Source organism: Narcine bancroftii, chromosome 5, assembly GCF_036971445.1.
Source record: "Narcine bancroftii isolate sNarBan1 chromosome 5, sNarBan1.hap1, whole genome shotgun sequence".
Lineage (NCBI taxonomy): Eukaryota > Metazoa > Chordata > Chondrichthyes > Torpediniformes > Narcinidae > Narcine > Narcine bancroftii.
In genome coordinates this window covers 50,284,462-50,309,883 of record NC_091473.1, presented here as the reverse complement: position 1 = coordinate 50,309,883, position 25,422 = coordinate 50,284,462, and the positions used below count along the sequence as shown (strand labels likewise).

The 25,422-nt window shown below is 42.0% G+C and overlaps 2 protein-coding genes across 2 annotated transcripts in view; one reads left to right on the top strand and one right to left on the bottom strand.

Moving 5' to 3' along the window:
* kbtbd12 (kelch repeat and BTB (POZ) domain containing 12) overlaps nucleotides 1-21,958 on the bottom strand; it is a 30,004-nt gene extending 8,046 nt beyond the window's left edge. Inside the window, exons 1-3 of the mRNA XM_069937391.1 lie at nucleotides 20,307-21,958; nucleotides 15,557-15,827; nucleotides 9,680-9,830 (exon numbers count right to left, since the gene is read on the bottom strand). Of these exons, the coding sequence (XP_069793492.1) occupies nucleotides 9,680-9,830; nucleotides 15,557-15,827; nucleotides 20,307-21,385 (1,501 nt within the window). The 5' untranslated portion in view covers nucleotides 21,386-21,958. The remainder of the gene's footprint in view (nucleotides 1-9,679; nucleotides 9,831-15,556; nucleotides 15,828-20,306) is intronic.
* The window catches only part of LOC138763370 (monoglyceride lipase-like), a 103,569-nt gene that overhangs the window by 32,104 nt on the left and 46,043 nt on the right, over nucleotides 1-25,422 (top strand). The window lies entirely within an intron of this gene.

Sequence of the window (25,422 nt, the reverse complement as noted above, 5' to 3'; positions counted from 1 at the left end):
AAGGGATAAAATCACTTTCCTACAAGAAAATGGAGTATGTTTTGACTGTGTAAAGGACATGTCAATAGAAGCTGCAGGAAGCGACTCAGCTGCAACATATATGGTTTTAAAGCATCCCAGAAAACTGCATATCCATCAAAGAAAGAAGGGAATGGAATAGGGCTGAGCAGAAATGGAGGAGGCAGCGGAAAACAGTGCTGTAGTCTCTGTTCTGACAAGTGGTCTTACTGTGGCCGGTGAGGATATCTGCAAACTCTCACTAGTACCTGTACAAGTCACGGCCACAAAGGAGAATGCAACAGTGCATACTTGTGCATTTCTTGACCCAGGTAGCACTGCATCATTTTGCACAGTGGGGCTAATGAATAAGCTTAATCTTCAGGGAAGAAGGTCAAGAATTCTATTGAGAACTATGGGTCAAAGGATGGTCATTGAAACCATCATTTTTTCAGGTCCAGAGGTCGCTGGACTGGACTGCAGCGATTTTTGTGATCTTCCAAGCATATACAGTCAGAAGACTATGTCTGTGCACAAAGGAAACATCCCATATCAGGACAACATGTATAGGTGGTCTCATTTGAAGAATGTTCATCTACCTGAAATTGGCTCTAAGATAGAGTTGCTCAGATGTACCAAAGGCTCTGGAACCACTAGATGTGATACAGCGTGTAGGAGAAGGACCTTACACTGTCAAAACCATGCAAGATTGGACAATTAATGGACCATTAGGGGGAAAAAATGATAATGCTCAGGAGCCATCAGTGACACATGTCAACAGGAAATCAGTTGTGAAACTTGATGAGCTGTGGAACAACAGTTCAGAAATGACTTTCCTGAGTGTCTCAGTGACGACCAAAAACCTTAAAGAGAAGACAAGCAGTTCTTGGATTTAGTCTCAGGGTCTGCCAGGCTAGTTGCTGGCATTATTCAATTGGATTAGCTTTAAAGGAAAGTCCTATGAAGGTGCTGGTTAATTACTTGGACACAAGGTCTGATCAGGAAGTTCCAACAACAAGAAGCATTATGGATCTTGAAGCTGGATCTGTTCTTCCTCATCCTAATCACGAACTGGTGGATGTGTGTTCTTTAATTCCTGACGCATAATCTATTCTCAATGATCCAACAGCCGGTTTTGCATCTACTGTTCCTGCTGAAGGTACTATTGTTGAAGTTTTAAAATACAGTCAGAAAGACATGGATGCTGTTATGCGAGCTGTAAAATAAGAACTTGCTGTCCAGGAAGGTAAAACTTTGGAATGAAAACAGAAGCATGAGGAAAGCCTTGCACAAAGGGCAGAGGTGAAAAACATTGTTGATGAATTTGTTAAAATTGGTTTTCAAATAATGGAGGCCTATGTCAAAAGGAATGAAGAGGCCAAGGCAGAGCTAAAGAAAGTAACAAAAGACAAACAGCAAGTCTTAAAAGAGATTAATTCAATTCAAACTTCTGAGTTGTTCAAACGATTTGAAAAACAAAAACAAGGACAGGAATGGATGTGTTGGATTCTCGATCTTCATAAACTGGAAGATTTCAAGGCTGATGGTTGCTTCAAACCCTCAAAATTTGGAACGGTGACAGCTGCTCAACTGCATCATTTGTGCTGATGGATGTGAGGATGGTTACGGAACTGTTGGTTACCTGTTCTCAGATCCAATTCACATTGCTAACAGCTATGGTGGTGATGCATTGAAGCTGTATCTTATTAATTCCCCTACTGTAAGAGCAGAAAATTTACAGTTTAAAGGAGAGAGAGAGAGAGAGAGAGAGAGAGAGAGAGAGAGAGAGAGAGAGAGAGAGATGTTCTCAAGGATGCTTTTTACCTTGGTACAAGGCATACGATTGCATATTCAGAATATTCAGAAATTGCAGAAGGAAGAGGGTATTCAATTTCTTTTCAATGAAAGTACTGTTGAGGGCAGTGACAACATCATGGATAAATGGATGCTTTCATTTACACAATACCTAATCTAATGAATCATAGACAGCTAAAGGGAGAAAATGGTCCTGAGAATTATGAAAGAGCGTTGAAAACATTGCTTGCTGTTTTATTCGACATGTGCCGGCTGATGGCTCCCTTTACACCATTTATCACTGAACTCATGTACCAGAACGTAAGGCACTTGGTTGACCAATCCTCTGGAGAAAATAAGGATACACAAAGCATTCACCACCTCATGCTCCCACAAGTAAGGGGATCTGTTACTGATAAATGTATTGAGGCAACAGTCACCCAAATGCAGTCAGTTATTGAGCTTGGAAGATACGAGGCAGAAAGACCCTTCCTGTTATGTACCCTTTGAAAGAAGTTGTGCTTATTCGCAAGGATTCAGAAGCAATTAAAGAAATCAGATCCCTGGAAAAATATATTCTGAAAGAACTAAATGTTTGTCGGCTGACATTATCCAAAGACAAAGACGAGTATGGTATTCGGCTTAGCACAGAACCAGATCACATGAAGCACCTGAAGGGAGCATTACTTGATAGCTGTGACTGCAGCTATCAAAGGACTTCAGAGTTTCCAGTTGGAGGAGTTTCAAAAAAACAGACACCATAGTTGTAGAGGGACATGAACTTCATGAGAAAAATCTACATCTTATATATACATTTGATGCAAGTACAAGCGAAAGTGCTCAGTATGAAGCCCCTTCTGATGTCCAAGCTTTGGTTCTTTTAGATGTCACACCTGACCAATCAATGTTGGATGAAGGAGTTGCACCAGAGGTGATAAATCGTATCTAAAAGCCCATCTTGTGCCCTCAAATGAGATCATGATTTATTATAGTTTCCAACCACCAGGAGCATATATGGATAACATTATTAAGAATCACTCTGATTTTATCTTGGGAACAGTAAAAGCCTCTCTGAAGCCCTATCCTGTAACAAATTCTGCTAAAGTGATCACACAAGAAAGAACACAGTTGATGAGCTTGAATCTTGATTTGACAGTTGTGAAGGCACCTTAGATACTGTTGCTTCATCTTTGGGCCCAATCTGTGCATCTGTCAATGTTAAGATTTCTGTGGATGTGAAAAAGCAAGATGGTGTTATATTACTAGAAAATCCAAAAGAACTTGTACGTCATGTTTGGATTAAGACTAAAACCAGCTTTCTGTACAGACCCTTCAACAAAGTCTGCCTTCTAAAGGAGACAGAGGAACTTTGACAAGCCCAAAACTGACTTTAGTTTATTGTTTTTTGGACCTTGGCCCTTGCCCACTGCACTGATGACAAATTTTACTGGTCCAGAATGGTGGTAAAGATCACTCTTTTCCAAGGACATTCTTTCTGAAGAATGAAGATCTACAATATATTGGAATAATCTGTGTTTGATTGTTTTTTATAATTGTGTAATTATTATTTGAGACATAATAATTAAGGGCCGGTAATGTAGGGGCCATAATTTACCTGATTGTTGTTGATGGTAGTCACGGGCATCGGCAGCATCCCGGGGTTTGGAGACTGTGCGCTTTCTGTTTCTGCCAGTGTGTAAGTGCTGGTCAGTGCAGGTGGTTGGCGCAAGCGCAGGGGTTTCAGGCAGTTGGATTTGAGTTAGCCCGCATTGACTGATATGGTAGGATAGACGGTGGGTGAATAGTGCTCCAATATTTTCTGTTGACTGTTACCACAAATTCATAGTTATTAGTCATGTTAGTAAGGCCATTACGATATTATCGTGAACGTTATTATTAGACGCTATCATTACCATGTTATGAGTCCTTTTGGGTTCACTAATAAACAGTTTTAAAACACATCTGGACTTCAACATGAATTTGTTCAAACATGTCACAGTTAAGAACCTACCTAGCCTCTGAGTGGCATCTATGAATATCTGACACTGAAACCACATAGATAGCAAAATATTTTTACCTCATTAGAATGAACCGGAATTCTAGTGAGGAGCTAATGAAAGGCCAGTGTATTCATATCAGGGCATCAGAAGTGACTGAGGTGTCCGAACTTAGATGCAGTTCAATTTAAAAAAAATTTTTTGATTTATTTTAAATTTAGAGAGACAGTAGATTAACAATCCTTTCCAGCCCATGAGCCCACGCCAACTAAATACACCTGTGTCCAATTAGCCTTCTAAACCCCATACATCTGTGAAACGTGGGAGGAAACCCATGTGGAGACACGGAGAACATATGTATAGCGGCATATTCAAAGCCGGGTTGCTGGTGCTTTAAAAGCCATAACCTAGTTTTTTAAGTTTAGTCAAACTGCAGTGAGATTAGGAGATGCAAAATGTTTATAATTATTGGTACTGTGTAAGTAGGTTGCCAAATGTTCATGAATGTTATTCTCAACACCACGAGAATTAGAGGCAGTGTTATTAAAATTTGAAAATCAATTGAATTTAGAGATTCTTTATACATTTAAAAAATAGTTGCTCTAACCTACTATTGCTTCCAGTAATTCATTGCTACAAATCTGGCCTCATCTCTGCAAATAATCTATTTTTCTGACATGCTTCCAGAACTATGAACAATTAAATCAGAATTCACTCATCCCATGGTAAAAGATTTGAGCTTTGCAATCAAACTGTTAGAGAATATATATTTAGTTATCTTTAGACTTGATGTTTCTTCTGAAGATATAATGGAAATAAACCACAGAAGAGACAGCAGATGCTGGAATCCGGAGCAACAAACAATCTGCTGGAGCGGCTCTGCAGGTTGAGAAGCATCAGTGGGGAAAAAAAATTATTGCTATTTCAGGACAGAACCCTGTTTTATTCAAGACCATACAACATAAGGAGCAGAATTAAGTCATTCAGCCTGTCAAATTTATTCCACCATTTGAAGCATGGCTCTTATTTTTCCTCTCAATCCCATTCTCTTACCTTCTCCCCATAACCTTTGATACCCTTACTAATCAACCTCTGATTTAAATATATCCAATTGGCTGCTACAGCCATCTGTGGCAACAAATTCCACAGATTCACCACCCTCTGGTTGAAGAAATATTTCCTCAGCTCTGTTCTAAAGGAACATCCTTTTATTCTGAGCCTGTGCCCTCTGGCCATAGATTCTCCCACAACTGGAAACATTATCTCCACATTCAATATAACCAGCTCTATCAATATTCAGTAAGTTTCAATGAGATTCCCCTTCATCCTTCTAAACTCCAGCGAGTACATCAAATGCTCCTCATATATTAAACCTCTCATCATCAAGATCATTCTCCCACTGATATCACTTCATCTACTGCATCCAGTGATCCTATTTTGGTCGCCTCTATGTCGGAGAGATTGGATGCCAACTGGCAGATCATTTCATTGAGCACCTTTGTAGGAACTTCACCTTGCCCAACCATTTTAATTCTACACACTATTCCAACACCAGGTTGTCTATCCACAGCCTCGTGCACTGTCAAACCGAGGCTTACCTGCAAATTGGAGGAACAACACCTAATATTGCATCTGGGCACTTTCCAACCAAACAGCATTAACATTGACTTCTCCTGTTTCCTTAAACCCCTCCTCTTTCCTTATCCCTATCCCTCCAACTCCTTCCCTTCCTTCTCCATTCAGAGCTACCCCCTCCACCATCACCTCAGCTTTTTTCCCTTCTGCTCTCTCATCTATGTCCTCTTACCTGTCAGCCTGTGCTTCTTCCCCTGCCCCTTCCTCCTTCCCCTCTCACATCACCTGCCTGCATTTTGCTCATACTTTGATGAAGAGCTCGGGTCTGAAATGTTGGTTACCTTTTACTTCCTATAGATGCTGTGTGACCTGCTGAGTTTCTCCAGCACGTTTTTGTATTGCACTGCAATCTCAGCACCTCCTGCAGATTTTTTTGTTTTGCTAATGGAAATGAGCAGTGTCTTTTTTCCACACAGTAAGTATTCTCCCTATTCTGATCAATGTCACTGTGCTTCTGCCAACTACATCACTACATCATACTTGACAAAGGGCTCAGGCCTGAAACATTGACAGCCTATTGCTTTCCATAGATGTGCTGAATTCCTGCACCTCTTTGTGTGTTCTGCTACATCAGACTGTTTGGTCTTTTAACCTGCTGCTGTTTGTGCACAAGTTGGCTGTGATATTTGTGGTGGGCTGTTAGCCAGAATCAGACATACACAAGGTAAAGACTGTACAACAGGCTTTAATCCACAAAGACTTCCACAGAGCCAGGCTGGCTGTGGCTGCAGCAATTCTGAGAGAGGCCTCGGGAGGCTGGCACAGGCTTATATCCCGGAGGGTGATTGACACCCGACCGGGTGGGGCTTGATCCGTTCAGGCCGACTGATTGACAGACGGCCACATGTTGTCCTGGCCCTTTACACGTACAGAGGTTGCCCCCTGCAGTAGGCTGGTGGTGTACCCCCACAATATTTCAAATTTGAACATAAGCAGTGACCACTTCATGGGTTGTTGAATGCTTTCAGATGCCCCAAGAACACAAAAGGTGCTAGATAACAGCAAATTATTTTTCTATAGCCAACTATAGAATAACAATAACAGATAGAGTATTGTTTGTCACATGTACTGAGATATAGAGAAAACTTTAGTTTTGATTATAGTCTGGGAGGAATGAGACTCCAGACTTCAAAAAAAATTATTGGACGGCCCAATCGAGGTATACCCTCTTGGGCACAAATTGGACTGCACATGGTCAAGGAGAAGAGAGCAGGAGAAATTATATATAAATAGGAATGTAAATTAATAATGGGAAAAATGGACAACCTCATATTAAACATATAGTTCAAACATGGCAAAAAATAAACCCATATAATTCCTGCTTCATTCCCACCAAGACCTATATGTCCTTACTTAAAGTTGGGTAGTCAGAAAGGTTCACGGTTCTCCAAGTATAATCTCGTTCATTCAGGTGCCTTGCCGTTCAGCATGGGCAATCATGTCTCTTCATCCATCACTGTCTTGGACCCTCCAAATTGTAGTTGTTGCCTCCCCTGTTTCTAACCATGATGTTAATCCATCTATCATTTTTATTCTCTGTCTTCCTCTGCTTCTTTTTCCTTCCAGCTTTCCAGTTGTAACTAAATCTTCTAATGTATCTCTTCACATGATGTGTCCAAAGAATTCCAATAGCTGTTTTCTGATTCTTTTAAGTAATGTACGTTTTGATTTCATTCTTTGCAGAACTACTTCTTGTTGTCCTGTCCATATATGATATGCATAGCCTTCAGGTGTAATCTAACCAGATTTAATCATCTAACAGCCCATTAAACTCCTGCACTCCAGTTAGAGACACAAGATTCCAAACATGTGAATGACATTTAATGACAAATTTACTTAAATTACCAAGTCTCTTTATGGGCAGAGATTTCAAATCTCAGATACAGAAGCTGTGAGAAGACAGCTTTAACCTATAAAGTGCAACTTCAACATATAATCTGTAGTTTTCCCCTGGAGGTTTTGTTTATTATTTCAAAACTCAAAAGAGACGCAGATGGTTACACTCTTGATCATCTAATAGTCTGTGTGACCGTCTTAACCGCAGTTCATTTTGTGATCCTGTGCAATAAAATAAATATCTATTGCTCGCTGTTTCCTACAGAAGCTACACAGGCATTTTCTTGTCCTCTTCCACAGCATTCAACTCAACTGCATTTTTTCCCCCCAGGACATAACCACATTTGTAAAAAAATCAAAGAGTAAAAAGTTTTGATTGACTAAATGCCAAGGCAATTGAGATACATTTGAATGGATTCCAAATGAGAGGTCTCTGAGACCAATGTACTTTAATCTGGTGAGAACAGTCAGAAACACAAATAGTGACAGGGCAGATTAACATTGTTGCTAAACTTTATGGAGACAAAGCTTCTCATTTAATGCACATTGAAGTATGTCCCACCCTCATTAGAATGCTTTCACTTCATAGAAAGGCTTCATTGTTTAATGGGTAAGTCTTTTGTAACCAACCTATCACTGCATCCACAACTTTTGTTTTGCCCTCCTGTTTTTCTTCTTGTTTTTCATGGTTTCCAGATGCCCCCTACAAATTCTTCCCATATCCTTGCTGTGGCAGGAAGTGTTAAACTATCTATTACTGCAACTCTTCTCAAAACTGTCTGGTATTGGAACACTGCTTTTCTTGGAATTTATTAATGACTGACATATAAAGAAAGACTGGTGAGATGAGGGCTATACTCATTGGAATTTAGAAGAATGAGAGGGACATTTTAACATTCTGAAAGGATTAAACAGGTTTGATGCAGGAAGAATGTTCCAGAAGTCCAGGCAAGGGGTTCCCAGTCAAACGATAAGGATGAAGCCATTTAGAACCCAGATGATGATAAATTTCATTCAGAGAGTTGTGAAATTGTGGAACTCCCTAACACAGAAAGTTGGTGAGACTGGTTCATTAGGTATATTCAAGAAGGAGTTGGATGTGGCCCCAAGGGCTACAGGAGTCAAGGGAGGTGGAAAGAAAGCAGGAGTAAGGGTACTGAGGCCTCATGATCGTATTGAATGGACTGCAGTCTCAAAGGACTAAAAGAACAGTATGATTCTACAGTTGCATAGAGAATCAGTTCAACATGTGCAGGTGATTCAGTATGTGGGAAGCAGAGAGAAGGATACTAAGAGAGTTTGGGGATTCTAATGGAATGGGGAGATTTAATTTAATTTTAATATAGCATGGTGCAGCCCCTTATGGCCTAGGTGCCCAAATACCCCAATTAACCTACAACCCCAGTACGTTTTGAAAGGTGAAGGAAACCTCAGAACACAGGAAAAAGCCCACACAGACATGCGGAGAACGTACAAACTCCTTACAAACAGCGCCAGATTCAGTGGCACTGTCATAATGTTGCACTAACTGCTATGTTAATCATGCCACCCCAATGTGGCAGAGGAAATTTAATGTTCTGTCAAAGTGTCTCAGATCCCAAACTTTTCCCTTTCTACAGGTGCTCCCAGACAGGTTTATAGCATTTTCTGTTTTTTTTCTCCTTAATTTCCAGCATCTGTAATCTTAATTGTCAACACATTCTGGTTGAGGGAGCAACATATAGATTACACTCTCAAAATGGATCCAGGAAAAGATCCATGAATGTGGCAGAGAAAACTGAGAAAGTATAATTAGAGGCACAGAATATGGAATCAGGGCAATTATGTAGAACCTTTGTAACATTGGTTCAGCCCTTAGGGTGGTATTGTGGCCAGTGGGGAATGCATTTGGAAAGAATGCAAGGACCTACAAGGGTGCAGAAAAGATTTGAAGGCTTGGCCCTAGGAATGAAAGACTTCAGTTGCATGGAAACATGGGCCCTCTGAGATGTTCCAGCCTTTTTGTTGTAGCCATATGGAAGAACCACCTCCAGGAATCAATGGTAGATCCACATTGCTGTCTACAAAGCAGGTTCATCCTCGGTTATATACAGTGTGCAGAACCCAAAAATGTGCATCATTTAATGTGGAACCCATCACTCTTTCTAAGTAAAACACCAGTTCTAGTGTACTCACAATGCTATCTCCAGTTCTTTAGAGAAACAAATGCAGATTAGGTGATCCTTGTGTTTGATGTGCGAGACAACAGGCATTGGCCACACTCCAGTCCGACACCATGTCCTTAATGGCAACTATGATCTCCTAACATCCCCCACACCCCAGTAACAACTGGGAAAACTTTACATCCCCATATCAAAACCGCCGGTGAAGTTGGTGCTATGTAAAGTATATTAAAGCATTTCCTCAGCCCCATTCCTTACCTAAGACATAGATCTCCTGGTTGAGAACAGCAGTACTGAAACGATATTTGGAGAATTTCATGGGGCTGCACTCTGTCCACTTGTCCCTCCTTGGGTCATAACGAAACATTTTGTTACTGAGCCAATCAGGTTCATCATCAGGAAGGTCCATCTGTGGAACAAAAATCACAGCAGTTGAAGGTAGAGGTGCAAAGTAGAATATGGAACATTAGGTTTTCTAAGTTATGGTAACCCCCCCCCCCCCCCACCTCAAGATAAAATCCAGTTTCATTGTTTCCATCTGTCCTTTACCTGTTCCCATTCTACTCTTCTCAAAACTCTTCACTTCACAGTGGACTCCCCTACCTGTCTTTCCACTCCCATTTGTTCAGTATCTTGGCCCCTCCCTTTTACAAAATTTTATACTTGCTGTTCTCTTTTTCCCACTTTGGTCTCAATAGAGGGTCCCGATCTGAAATGTTGATTGACCATTTCTCTCTTTGGACATTGCCTGACCTGCTGAGTCCTGTAAACTTCTCTCTCTTCATTCATGATTAACAACCAATAACAATCTTGCACTCAATGTCACCAAAACTAAAGAGCTGATTGTTGACTTCAGGAAAGGAAAGCCAGAGGTGTTCAATCCAGTGATCATTGGGGATCAGAGATGGAGAGGGTGAGCAAATTTAGGCTTTTGAGAGTCACTATCTCGGACCCAACCCACCAATGGCATCGTGAAGAAAGCACGTCAACACCTCTACTTCCTCAGGAGTTTGCAGAGGTTTGATATGACACCAGAAATCCTGGCAAATTTCTACAGAGGTGTGTTGGAAAGTGTGCTGACCAGCTATATCATGGCCTGGTATGGGAACACCAATACCCCTGAGTGTAAACCCCCCCCCCCCACCCCCCACAAAAGGTAGTGGGCACAGCCAAGGACATTATAGGCAAATCCCTCCCCACTATTGAGTATATCTACAGGGACACTGCTGTCAGAGGGCAGCAGCCATCATCAAAGACCCACACCACCCAGCACATGCTCTGCTTTTGCAGCTGCCATCAGGAAAGAGGTATTGGTGCCACAAGACTCGCACCACCAGGTTCAGGAACAGCTGCTATCCCTCCACCATCAGACATCAGACTCCTCGACAAAAAACTCAATCAGGGACTAATTTAAGAACTCTTACTTGCCACTTTATTGATTTTTCTTTGCTCTCCCTATATTGCATAGTTTGTTTAAATTCGTTATCTGTTTACAATTGTTTTTTTACATGTTCATGCTGTGTGTGCAGTTTATTTTCTGCACTACCAATTGGTGGTAATTTTGCTGTGCCCACAGGAAAAAGGAATCTCAGAGTTGTATGTGAATGCCATGTATGTACTCTGACAATAAATCTAGAATCTGATTCCAGCATCTGTAGTAAAACATGAAAACATGTAGACACCATGGTTGAAATAAGAACACAAGGCTGCAGAAGCTCACCAGATCATGCAGTTTCCTTTATGTAGCAAAGGTAAAAATACATAACCACCGTTTCGGCGGTGAACCCTTCATTAAGGTATGAAAATATGTTGGCAGGCGTCTGTACAAAAGAGTAGGGGGGAAGCATGGTTGCAAAGGCAGAAGTGATAGGTGGAGAAGGGATGGAAGGGAAGGCAGCAATCAGGAGGAGAAGGAATAGCTAGGTGAATAGAGGGAAGGGAGAGGAGAACTGGAAAGGTGAAGGTAAGGGGGGACTGGGAAGAGGAGAGCAGGTTAGCAGAAACTGAAAGAGTTGATGCCACTTTGCTGGAGAGTGCCCAGTCGGAAAATCAGGTGTTGTTCCTCCAATTTGCAGGTGGTCTTGGTGGGATAGTACATAAGGCTATGGACAGACATGCAAGTGTGGGAGTGTGGTTGGTTACTGGGAGGTCTGTGTCACTGTGTGCTCAGCGAAGCGATCTCCCAGTCTGGACCTAGTCTCTTTGATGTAGAGAAGGTCACAAAGGGAGCACCAGATGCAGTAAATCAGTCCTGCAGCTACACAGGTGAAGTGTTGCTTTGGGGCCCCAAACTATATAAGAGAAGACGTGTGGGCACAAATGTGGCACCTCCTGCAGTCACAGGGGAAAGTGCCAGGGTGGGGGGGGGGGCACAATTGGTGGGGAGGGATGATTGCATGAGGGAGTCATGGAGGGAACAGACCCTACGGAAGGTAGAGAGGGGAGGAGCAGGGAACAGGATCCCACTACTAGACACTTACAACAGAATCCCACCACCAGACATGCATCTCCTCCATTCCCACTCATCTGCTCTGGCCCCCTCTGCCTCAAGACACAACAAACATAGAATCCCCCTTATTATTACTCCGTAATTTCCGGGTCTTACAACAGGATCCCACTACCAGACACATTTTCCCCTCTCCTCTCCTCTGTGCTTTCCTTTGGGACCATTCTCGTGCACTCATCCCTTCCCCACTTATCACCCCCGGCACCTTCCCCTGTAGTTGTAGGAGGTACCACACCTGTGCCCACACCTCCTCCCTCATCATGGTCTGGGGCCCCAAAACAGGTCTTTCAAGTGAAGCAACACTTCAATTGCGTATCCACAGGAGGGATTTACTGCATCTGGTGCTCCCCTTGTGGCCTTCTCTACATCAGAGAGACTGGGCACAGATTCGCTGAGATCACTCCGCTGAGCACCTTCACTCCATCTGCACCAGTGACAGAGACCTCCTAGTAGCCAACCATATCAGTTCTATGTCACACTCCCATACTCTGTCCATGGCCTCGTACCATCCCACCAAGAAAGACCACCTGCAAATACGAAAGATTTCATAGGAACTCTCTACTTTCTTAAAGCGGGGTATATCTATAATGTAAACTGCTCAGATCTGATAGCAGAGTAAATTAAATTAATCCCCCTCAACAACTCTGGAAAATCTAAGTTGAATAAGCATCCTGATCCCTCCCCCTTCCCTTCTCCTTTCCAGCTCTCCTCCCCCTTTCCCTCTCTATTCATCTAGCTATCCCTCCTCCCCTTGATCGTTGCTGTTCCCTCCCTCCCTTCTCCACCTATCACCTCCTGTCTTTGTGGCCATGCCTCAGCCCCACTAGTCTTTTGTTTGGATGCCTGCCGACATTTTTCTATACCTTAATGAAGGGCTCAAGCCTGAAACACCGGTTATGTATTTTTACATTTGCTGCTTGAGGATAATGCTTGACCTGCTGAGTTTCTCTAGCATTGTGTTTTTATTTCATTTATCGTACTTCTGTTTCACCAGAAAACTAGAGGGACTAGGCCCACAGGTCTATTTAAATACTGTTAACCAACATGGACAATGAATTATTTTATGACCCTATTAGGTTAGCAAAGTCTTGTCCATGTAAATTTTTTATCTGACAACAAACTGTGTAACTTACACAAAGTCCTATGCATCCACTGCCTCTGTCCACAGTGTACCCACTTTAGGAAAGCAACCTCAATCCTTTCCTTGGTCTCAAATATGTCTAGCTCTGCAAACTTTGAATTGAATTTAATTGTTAATTGTTACATGTACTCTGCCTTCAAATTGGACTTTCAAAAATGCATTACTTCACACTTAACTGGATTGAAATCCATCTACCACTTCTTCGCCCTACACTGTATCCTGTCTATATCCTGTTGTAATCTGCGGCAACCTTCTATACAATCCACAACACCTCCAACCTATATATCATCTGCAAACATACTAAAATCCACTTCTTACTCCAGGTCCTTTATAAAAATCACAGATTCCCAGAACAGATCCCTGCGGAACTCTATTAGTCACTGACCTCCAGACAGAATACTTTCCATCTACTACTAACTACTTTCTGATTTCTGTGGGCAGCCAATTCTGAATCCACATAGCCAAGGTTCCATGGATCTCATGCCTCATGACTTTTGGAAAATGTCTTCCATGGAGGAACTTGTCAAATGCCTTATTAAAATTCATATGAACCACATCTACCACAGTACCCTCATCAATTTCCTTTGTTACCTCCTCAAAATACTGAATTAGGCTCATGAGGCATGACTTTTCTTGAATAGACTGTACTTCTCCAAATGCTCATAGATTGCTTAAGGTGGTATGTGAGTGGGAAGGGAAGATTGAGAACCACTGCTCTAGACCCAATTGTTACTGAAATATTTTGCTTGAGAAAAATTGTCATTGGCCCATTTCCTTTGGAGTTATGGAACTGTGCACATAATAAGTCAATTAGGTACAATTAAAACAGTGGTTTTCAAACCTTTTTCTTTCCACCCACATACCACCTTAAACAACCCCTTACTAATCACAGAGCACTTATGGCATAGGGAATACTTAAGGTGGAATTTGAGTTTAAAAAGAAACTGGTTGCCCATCCCTGTCCTTTCTTAAGTTCCTTCCTCACTACCATATAATTCTCATAAGCCATTCCTGCTTTTGCTTCCTAAACCTTGTGTATTCTTCCTTCTTCCTCTTAACTCGCTGAATTCCTCCAGAATTTATTGTGTTTTTACTACAATCACAAGGACTGCAGACTTCCGTGTCTCACCTCTTTTGACAACCACGATTTCCTTCTCCATCTCTTATTTTCTTGCCTAATTAGGACAAACCTATGCAGAACCCCGTACGAGTGCTCCCTAAACATCCTCCGCCTCTGTGCTTTTCCCGAGAACATCTGTTCCCATTTTTTTCTCCCCAGTTCCTGCCTAGTCCCATCATAATTAACCCTCCCCCAATTAAACACTTCACTATTTTGTCAAAGATGCAGTGAAAAATGTTGTTTTGCCTGATAAATAGATCGTGCAAAATAAAGCAAAAGTGCAGTGTTACAGAGAGAAAAGTTCAGTTAAAGTAGTGCAAGGAATCAGAATTTATTGTCATGAAGTCCGGTGTTTTGCAGCAGCAATTATAGAGCAAACATTCACATTATAACCATCATCCAACATGACTATAAATTTTAAAAAATTAAAATAGCAGTGCATGAAATGTAAGGCAGTGTCTTTGGTTCATTGATTATTCAGGAATCTGATGGCAGCGGGGAAGAAGCTGTCCTTGTGCCGTTGAGTGCTCACCTTTAGTCTCTGTACCTTTTTTCCAATGGTAGCAAAGTGAAGAGGGCGTGGCCTGAGTGGTGGGGGTCTTTGAGGATCGAGGATGCTTTTTTAAGACTACCTCATATATAGATGTTCTTGCTGGAGTGAAGTCTGATGCCTGTGAATTCGCAGGCCGAGTTAACAATCCTCTGGAGATTATTCTTGTCCTGAGAGATAGCATCATTTTACTAATAAACTTTCTGGTCACTTGACTATAGGAAAGATATCATTAAGCTGGAAAGGGTACTGAAAAAATTCACCAGAATGTCACTGAGACCTGAGGACTTGAATTATAAGGTGAGACTGAATACACTGGGACTTTTCTCCCTGGAATGTAAAAGGCTGAGTGAGGATAAGGTAAATAGTCATTTTTTTTTCAGGGTAAGGGAGTTTAAAACTAGAGGCCATAGGCTAATGAGTGGAGAAAGGTTTAAAAGAGACCATTTTAACACAGAGGGTAGTCTGTATGGAATGAGCTGCCAGAGGAAGTGATAGATGCAGGGACAATTGAAGCATTTAAAAAATATGCAGATGGTTAATGAATAGGAAAGGTTTATAGCTAAATGGGATTAGTTTAGATAGACAACTTATTTGGCATGGACAAGTTGGACCAAAGGGCCTGTTTCCATGCTATACAGCTCTACGGCTCACTAGTCTTTATCATTTCATCCAATCTGCATGGACTGGGTTTGATTTTATGATCTCTTTGGTTTACCACAACAGTACACACTATTCCAAATGCCATAGAATTGAAAGAGTTAAGAAATATATCTACAGTGCTAAATCAGCCAGCAAAACTCTACAAGCAACTTTACCTGTGGCGTCCATCCTCCCATCACATAGATCTGGTTTCCCACGGTGACTGTACTGTGACACGCCAAAGGGAGAGGCAATGGTGCAACACTCCTCCACTGGCCTGTCTCCAGAACGTACTTGTCCACACAGTTTGTGATCACATACCGATTCTTCAGCTTCATCTGGCCTCCAATAAGATACAGGCTACCCTGGACTGTCCCCATGCTGTAGAGTTCTCGGAAAGGAGCAGAGCAAAGTCTCTCCCAGTGCTGATTCCCTCGAACATGGTACCTGTAGGGCAAAGGAAAACTTTGTATTTGAGTTGCCTGGATTACAGAACATGCCTCATAAAGCAAGGTTAACGGAGCCATGACTTTTTTCTTTGGAGCGATGAAGGATGAGAGGTGACTTTATAGAGGTGTGTAAGGTTATGAGGGTTTTCGATAGGGTGAACAGCCAGCACCTTTTTCCCAGGGCAACAATAGCAAGTACCAGAGGTCATTTATTTCAGGTGAGTGGAGGAAAGTTTAGGGAAGTTGTCAGAGGCGTGGTTTTTTTTAATAAACACAGAGTTCAGGGAGTGTGGAATCCATTACTGGGTGTGGTGGTGAAGACTGGTACAATAAGAATATTCAAAAGGATAGGCACATGGATGTAAGAAAATAGAGGGTTATGGGTGTAATGTAGGGAAATATTAGATTGTTGTGGAATAGGTTTACATAGGTGCTGAAGGGCCCATATTGTGCCATAATGTTCTATGAGTTATTGATGCTACACAGAATGAATTTCAATATAGTTGGCCTGGTCACACAACATCCCACTCTCCTCCATCAACTCTGTTAACTCCATTTATACTTCCCACTGTCTTATATTAAAAGCCTCATCCCACCCCTCTCACACTATCTTCACCCTCCTTCCAATGGGGAAGATGATTCAAAAGTGTGAGATCATGCATTGCCAGATTCAAGGAGAATTTCATTCAGCTTGTGATCTCAAACACACAACTTAAAACTAACTTGTTTGCTCTCTTTCCATTCTGACAAAGGGTCTTCATCTCAATTAATAACTCTATATCTTCTATAGGTGCTGCCTGACTTGTTCAACTTCTAGAATTTTTTCTCGTCATGTCACATACAACCTATCTGGTTCAACATATTTCATAGTTCCTGATGACACAGAAGGAGGTAATTCTCTCATCAAATTGATGGCTGCTCTCAGATGATTCCCAATAGTCCCATCCCCCACCTCTCCCATATCTCCTGCCACCACCTCCACTAGGGTAATCTGCAGTAGTTCTATCTACCCAGATCTTTGGGATGTGGCGTGAAACTGGAGCATCCAGAGGAAACCCACGCAGTCACAGGGAGAGTGTGCAAACTCTAATCAAGTTCAGGATTGAGCCCAGGTTGCTGGAGGTGTATACCTGCTGCAGCACTGTACTGCCCATGGGTTGCCCTTGTCTGGCCTGAGCTGCAATGTGCCCCCAGCTCCATTGTATTACAGTTCACTCTCAGCAGCCCTCCAAAGTGGTCTTGCAATAGACCATTTAGGAATCATTTAGGGATGGGCAGTAAAGCTGGATTAGTTAGAGATAACCACGTCCCTTGAATGAATAGTAATAAAAACAAAGTCCAAAATCACTCTCTTGCTCTCCTCTTCACAAAAGAAATCACACCTGGTTAATGGTAAACCTAGGTCCTGCTCCAAAGTGCTGAGTACAAAATCAATGTCAACTCTTCAAATACAGTAGTGAAGGTGTGTTGTTCTTCAAGTAAAACAAGTATTTGTTCTTCCATTTCCTACTTTTATCATCACATTGCTTGTTTGAGGAGGTTTTTGTGCATAAAGTTCCCTTTTTCCTATATTAGAACTTTATTGGTTGAAAGAATCTTTTAGATGAACTCAAACAATTGAAGATCCCAATTAAATGGAAGTTGTTGCTTTCAGTGGCAAAATACTTTGAGCTGTCTCTTCCACCTTCACACCTGCCTTTAGCTATGATCCTGATCTATGATCCTTTGGTGTACAATTGGAATAAACTAAAGGAGGTCTTAATCAATGTGAACAGTGCTGAAACAGGTCATTTAGGTCAATGATCCACGCTGGTGTTTATACTCCACTGGAGCCTTCTTCCCCTTACCTAATCCATCAACATAACCTTTCTCTCTCCTATGTTTATCCAGCTTCTCTTTGAATGAATCCATATGCCCAATCACTCCTTCACCACAGGAGCTAACATATCTTGGAATTCCATTCCACGTTCATTAGGTGACCAATATGTTTACTCCACAAGTGGAAACAAATCTATTTTTTGTATCTACAAAACCTTTCTAAATTTATCAGACCTTTGACAGGGCATTTACATAGCCTCTCCTTTTCCAACTACAACTGAATAAATCTTTCCAAATAATTGTAAATTCTCAATTTTGGTGCTGTGGTGGGTTTATTTTGTTCATTCTCCAGTGTCTCCATGCGCTTTACATAAATTAGGAGCAAAATTTGTTTACAGTCCTCCAAATATGGGCTTGCACATACACATTTTCCAAATTTTCTTTGTTTTATAATCCTACTCCTTTGAAAATAAATCTCATTCCTTTTTTTTTCCAAATAGTCTTGAAATAGCTTTGCATATAGCTATTTTTAATAACATGCTTCTGGACTCATTTTTGTATCCCATACTTGATTCTGAAGGGGATTGAGAGGTGGACTGTAGAGAATGAACTTGAGGGGTGTGAGTGTTTGAGGAGGTCTGTCACAATCTCAGGATAAGGAGATGACTGTTTAGTTGTAGGATTGTATGGCATAGAAACACTGATCTCTCAATGTATCTCTGCACTTCTGTACGCTATCTTACTTATACAACATATGAGATGTCTACTGGTTTAAATTAAATGTAAATAAAATTTAAATTTTGCATTTTACATTTTTAAATTGAGACATACAGTACAGTAACAGGCCCTTCTGGCTCGTGCTGCCCAATTACACTCAATTCACCTACAACCCCCGTACATTTTTGAAACCCATGTCAACATCACAGACAGTGTGGGATCTGAACCCGGATCACAGGCTCTGTAACAGCATTTGCACTAACCACTGTGCTAACTGTGCCGCCCCTACTCACAAAACAACCTCCATCAGTGCAACTTGGTACATGTGACATTAACATGAAATTGAAACAGGTCCTTCAGCTCTCTCCGTCCATGCCAACCCATCTATACTAATGCTATTTGCCAGCACCTGATCTGTAGCCTCTAAAGTCAAGTGCTATCTAAAGAGTTAAATGTTTGGTAACTGCCTGCAGTGGGTTCCAGATTCCAATCACACTCTTGGTATCAAAGTTCTTCCTCAGATCTGTTCTGAGCCTCTCAACCTTTGCCTTATGCCCTCTAGTTTTAGAAATCTCTGTTAAGGGGAATGTTTCCCATTGTCTATCCTATTTATAGCCCTCATAATTTTGTATAATCTCTCAAGAGTCCTTCAAGTTCACATGTACCAAGGCGGTGAGAAAGTTTGTTTTGTTAGTCCAGCCAGACATCACATATATAGTATAGCAGTTAAACACAGAAGTGCAGAGTTAGAAGGAGCGATCAGTTAAGACTGAGCAAAGGCAGTGTAAGTTTACGAGTCTGATAATGGCAGGAAAGAAACTATCCTGGTGATACTTAATCTCACATAGAATCAGAATCAGAATTTATTGTCATGAACAAGTCACGAAATTCAGTATTTTGTAGCGACGTCATAGTGTAAACATTCATAATATAAACCATCTGACAACAATAAATTTAAAAAAATATATAAAAATAATAATGCATGAAAAGTAAGGCAGTGTCTTTGGATCATTGATTATTCAGGAATCTGATGAGAAAGAAGCTGTCTTTGTGCCACTGAGTGATCGTGAAGACTCCTATACCTTTTTCCCGATGATAGCAGAGTGAAGAGGGCATGGGTCTTTGAGGACACAGGCTGCTTTTTTAAGACACCTCCTCATGTAGATGTCCTCGAAGGAGTAAAGTCTGTTGCCTGTGATGTCACAGGCCAAGTTAACAACCCTCTGGAACTTTTTCTTGTCCTGAGATTTGGTGCCTCCACATCAGTAAGGAAATATAGAATCAGCCTCTCTCACTGCAAGAAAAACCAGCCCACGTACCCTGAATCTTATCACAAATAAGATATTTCACCCAGGCAATGACCACATGAAACAGAGTCACCAGAGACTACAGATGCTGAAATATTGAGCAAAAAATAAAACTGTTAGAGGAACTCTTCAAATCTGTGGAGAGAAAGGGACGGTCAATGTTTCAGAAAACTACACATGAAGATGAACATTGGTGCAGGAGGATTTTGGAATTGGTAGGATGGAAATGAATGAGGGAGGGGAGGGGTATGTGATAGTACAGATCTATCACCAATGTACATAGTGTATATAGTTACTGTATCTAGTTTTTAATTTATTCCTATCTTTTATTTATGGTGGGTGCCTGGATTGGACAACCAGAGGTAGTGATGGAAGCAGGTACAATAGTGTTTAAGAGATAGAAACATTAATATATAGAGGATCATGTGTAGGCAAGTTTTACTTCAGTTTGGACAGCATTCTTGGTGCAAACATCACTGGGCTAAGAGACTGTTGTCCTACATTCTGAACACCTTTACCATGTTGAAATAGGGGCACAGCTCTCATCTACTCTCCAATGCAGTCCTTTAACCTGATACTCTGATGGCTCTTTCCCAACCTCTTGCCCCAGGAAAAAATTTCACAGCAGGACGCACCTCACTATCTCCACATCCTTTGCCCTTTGCCTTGATAATTTAGTGACTCCAGCTTCACCAGTTAAAATAATATCATTTTTCTCTGTCACAACTCCAGTGCAAATGTATCCCAAAGTTTCACCATATCTCGGCGACACAATGTAACAAGACTTCTTAGTTTTTGGAGCATAACAATAGTTGGTTTCAGTATAACTGCGATGTCTTGATCTTATTCCTTGACCGTTGATACCAATGCAAAGAAGGAGATCAGTGCTCTCCATTCCATAGCGTAAATTGAGAGGTGGTTGTTGCTGAGCTTTATGGATGATCTCCATCGCAACTTGAATCATATTACAGCATTCCATATTGCTGAGAAGGACTGTATTCCTTTTAAGGGCCTCTTTTAGGAAAGTAGGACTTATAAGCGCCAACCTTACTTGCCTCAAGAGTTCCACAAGGTGTACCTCCCGTGACTTCCAATCATGGTTTACCCATCTAAGAACCAAATCCAAGATGGTCTCCTCTCGCGAAATATTGAGATCATCGGAGCAGATCAAGGGCAGCAGCTGATGCTGCTCAATATTCAGAACTTCCTCCTGAAAACAGACCTCTGTGAAGTGCTGATGGAGGTATTTACTTGCTTGGTCTGACAGCTCTTCTGCTCCAAGTTGCTTTGCAAAGTAATAAATCCCCAGGCAGTTCGAAGCATCCATGTGGTCCAACATGTACTTCTGGCAAGCAAGAAAAATGGCTTCCATTTGGAGAAAGTAAGCCATGGTAGCCACTCCTTGGACATTTGAGTTGGTGAGGCAGAGGTCAGAACTGTACATGTAGTGGAGGATGGTGGCCACACTCTCAGGTTGCACATCATGTAACGTGACTTCCCTCTGTCTGCACTCTGCCAGCCCACAGGTGAACATTGCTTTGAAGTAGGGGCTGAAAGCAGCCAGCAGAAGCCGGTGACATGGGAATTTGGAGCCCTGTGTCACAAGTACCACGTCAGTCAACTCATCACAGTCTTTCATTTTATTGATGTGGTGAAGCAAATCCAGGCTGTGCTTGACCTTGATGCTGTTTCCAATCTCTACATTTGCTGCCATCTTCTATTCTTGGTTTACCTTAGATGGGCAAAAGGATTTGGTGGTTACATTAACTCTTACTCCACTGGACTGGTTGTCACTTATGGCATTTCAATTTACAACACCCACAATGATTCTTTATTGCCTGAAAATGATAAAAGATATATTAGAACATAGAACATTACAAAACAATGAAGGCCCTTTCGCTCATGATGTTTTGCTGGCCTATGCAATCTTATTTCACAACAATCTAATCCTTTCCTATCTCACACCCATAACCCTCTATTTTTAATTACATCCATGTAATAATATCTCCGTTATTCAGAATGTAGCTACCACATTCAAGACTCAAAAGTCAAAGTTCTAATTTATTGTCAGAGTACATACATGATATCACATACAACCCTGAGATTCTTTTTCCTAAGGGCCATTCAGATTTTCTACTTATTGGTAACTATATCCTGTACTCAAGATGTGTAAACAAAGAGAGAAATGTAAACCAACTGTGCAAATACAGCAAAAAAATCAGTAATAAAAAGTGTGCAAAGTAAAAGTCCTTAAATGAGTCTCTGATTGAGACTGTTTGGGAGTCTGATGGTGGAAGGGTTGCAACTGTTTCTGAATCAGGTGGTCCATGTCGTTTGACACCTAAACTTCTTTCCTGATGACAGCAGGGAGAACCGAGCATGTCCTGGGTGGTATGGATCCTTGATGAGTGTTACTGATCTCCAATGGCAGTGTTCTATGTAGATGTTCAATTTTGGGGTGAGTTTTACCAGTGAGGTAATGAACTGTGCCCACTATCTTTTCAGGACAACCCACTCAGATGGTGCCCCCACTCAGAGGTATTGGTGCTGTGATGCAGCCAGTCAGCACATTTTCAACTACACATCTGTGAAAGTTTGCCAAGGTTTCTGATGATACACCAAACCTCTCCAAACTCTTAAGGAAGTAAAGGCATTGACGTGCTTTCTTCACGATAACATTGGTTTGATGGATTTAGGAAAGATCCTCTGAGATAGTGACTCCCAGGATTTTAAATTTGCTCATGCTGTAGTAAAATTATTGTTTCATGGATGATTTAGAAATCCAAGTGGTTCACCAGGAGACACCAGAATCTGAAGCAAAAAACAAACTGCTGAAGGAACTCAGTGGGTTGAGCAGCATCTGTTGGGGGGAGGGGGGAGGAGTTGTTTACATTTCAAAGTAGGGTACCTACCTGAAACATTGACAGACCATTTCTCTTCATGGATGCTGCCTGACCTGCTGAGTCCCTCCAGTTCTGATTGTTTGCTCAAGATCCCAGCATCTGCAGTTCTTGTATTCCTCATTGATCACAATATCATAGAACTTTGAACATTGCAGTGTGCCAACCCATATAAACCTACTACACACACACACCACCCTCTATTTTGTTCCACTAAGTGCCTATCTAAGAGATTTTGAATGCACCTATTATTCCAGGCTCCACCACCACCCTCAGCAAAGCATTCCAGACACCCAGCACTCTGTGTAAAAAAAACTTAACTCTGACAACTCCCCCAAGTTTCTTCCACTCAACTTAACAAAGTATCCATTTTTATTTGCTATTGTCACTCCAGGAAAAAGATGCTGGCTGTCCACCTTATCTATTCTTCTCTTAATCTTATATATTAATTCACCTCTTATCCTTTTCTGCATCAAAGAGAAAAGCCCTAGTTCTGTCAACCTTGCTTCATAAGACATGTTCTCCAATCCAGGCAACATCATAGTAAATTTCCTCTGCACCACACCCTCTCCTCAAAGAATCTACATCCTTCCTGTAATGAGGCAACCAGAACTGATCACATTACAATTATTAATTATAAGCTATTGGTAGTTGTGTAAATGAAACTCAGAGATCTGAGAACCTGAAATCTAGCACATCTTTGTTCTGTTATAGAGTTCTGTGTTGTGTATTGGCCTATGTGTTGTGTGGTTTTGTGTTGGAAGGCGACAGTTTGCCTTTGAAAACCAAGGTGAAGGTGGACTGCTGAGAGAGTGGGCGATGGACTGGGCATGCGCAGAAGATGATCTAGAAATTTCTGGACTTAGAAGACAAACCACCACTGGGTGTGGCTGTGGAGTGAAAGGAGGCCCAAACATGAGTCATTGTCTGGGAGCCAGTTTAGAATGTTGGGCATTTTAAAAGGGATGAACATTCCAAAGGCAGCCAGAAGGATCCGGACCAAGCCATTGTTCCTCTCTCTGCAAGCAACACAAGAAGACAACTTTGAATTTTGTTCTCTCTCTCTCTCTCTCTCTCTCTTCTGAAATATAACTTAGACTTAAATTACATGTTATATTTAGGCTGTGGAATTTATTAGTTCTACACTGTTATAGAAATTTGCATAGTATCAGTGGGCATTGTTATAAAAAGGGGGATTTTGAATTAAAGTTTGAAGGTGAATTTTGTTAATAAGGTGGTTCATCTTTACCCCTGTGTGATATACCTTCTTTGTGGGTGCTGATTTGATCTTGTAACAGTTCAAAAACAGTTAAAAATCCAGCACCTATCAAACTCTTGAACCTTCCAATGCTACCTTAACCATAAGCCTATCTGGCAGCAGCAAAAGGTTTGACAACATCACTTTTTTTCTCAAACTACAACTGTAAATATTTCTTCATCTATGGTTAGCACAACAGTATTATACCACCAACAAACTCAGTTTGAATCCATCGCCCTTGGAAAGGAATTTGTATGTTCTCTTCATGTCACCATGGGTTTCCTCCAGGTACTCTGGTTTCCTCCCACGTTCCAAAGATGTATGGAGTTAGTAGGTTAATTGGTCACATGGGTGTATTTGGGCATTGCAGGCTCATGGATATTATTTTAAATGTTAAAAAATATAATTATTTTATATTAATTGTCTCTTTTTCTGTCCCAGGGTGTCATGTGATAATTTATGCTACTGTAGTTGGTGTTCCTTGCGTGCCTGCAGCAAGAAAGAATTTTACTGAATATATTGTACTTATGTATATAGTGGCGGTGTGAGCAGTGGAAGAAACACAGCCACCACGTTCAGGGTCGTTAATGACTGTTTTTATCCAAATTCAGCATGCCCCTTTAAGGGCAGCATGAGCTCAGTCATCTGGTGCATTGTGACGTCATAATTGCTGCCCAGGGTGTGCACTGGAAGAGATGCTGGAGTCAGAGAGAAACCTCTGATGATGCCATTTCCCCATGGCTGCCTTGCCACGTGGCAATACAAGCAGGGCCGGTTTGCCATGAGGATGTGTGCCTCCACATAACCCTCCCCCCCCCCCACCCCAGAATCGGCTACGCATCCTGTCGCTTTGGCGGCCGGCCCCAGTGCTTGGACGCGGCCGTCTGCACCGGCTGTGATAAGTCCAGATGGGCTGCCTTCAGGCGGTCCACCGTTAAAAGTTCCTCTCTTCCCCCAATGTCCAGGGTGAAGGTTCCGCCAGACTTTTTTGACCCCTCATACGGTCGCTGTAGTGGTGCATCTTGTGGTCCCTTTCACAAGAAAACGAACTGGGCCGAGTCGAGCTCTTTGGGGAGAAGAAACGGCCGGATGCCGGGGGTGGGGGAGCTAGTGAGGCCAGTCACCTCCATAGGTCTGCCAGCAGGTTTTTGTCGGTGGCTGTAGTGTTAGGGTCTGCGCCGAAAAACTCACATGGCAGGGAAAGCGGTGTGCCAGAGACCATCTCCGCTGCTGAAGCCTGCAGGTCCTCCTTGGGTGCTGTCCTAATCCCGAAGAGGACCCAGGGTAGTTTGTCCACCCAGTCTGGTCCGGAGAGCCTGGCCATAAGCGATGCCTTCAGGTGCCTGTCGAACCTCTCCACCAACCCATTGGACTGCAGGTGGTATGCTGTGGTGTGGTGGAGCTTGACCCCCCCAGGAGCTTCGCCATCTGAGTCCACAGGGGAGACATCAGCTGCGCCCCTCTGACACTAATGATGTGCGCCAGGACTCCGAAACGGGCAATCCATTGGCTGACCAGAGTCATGGCGCACATCTCCACAGAGGCTTCCTTAATCAGGATGGCCTCTGGCCACCTTGTGGCCCGATCCACCAC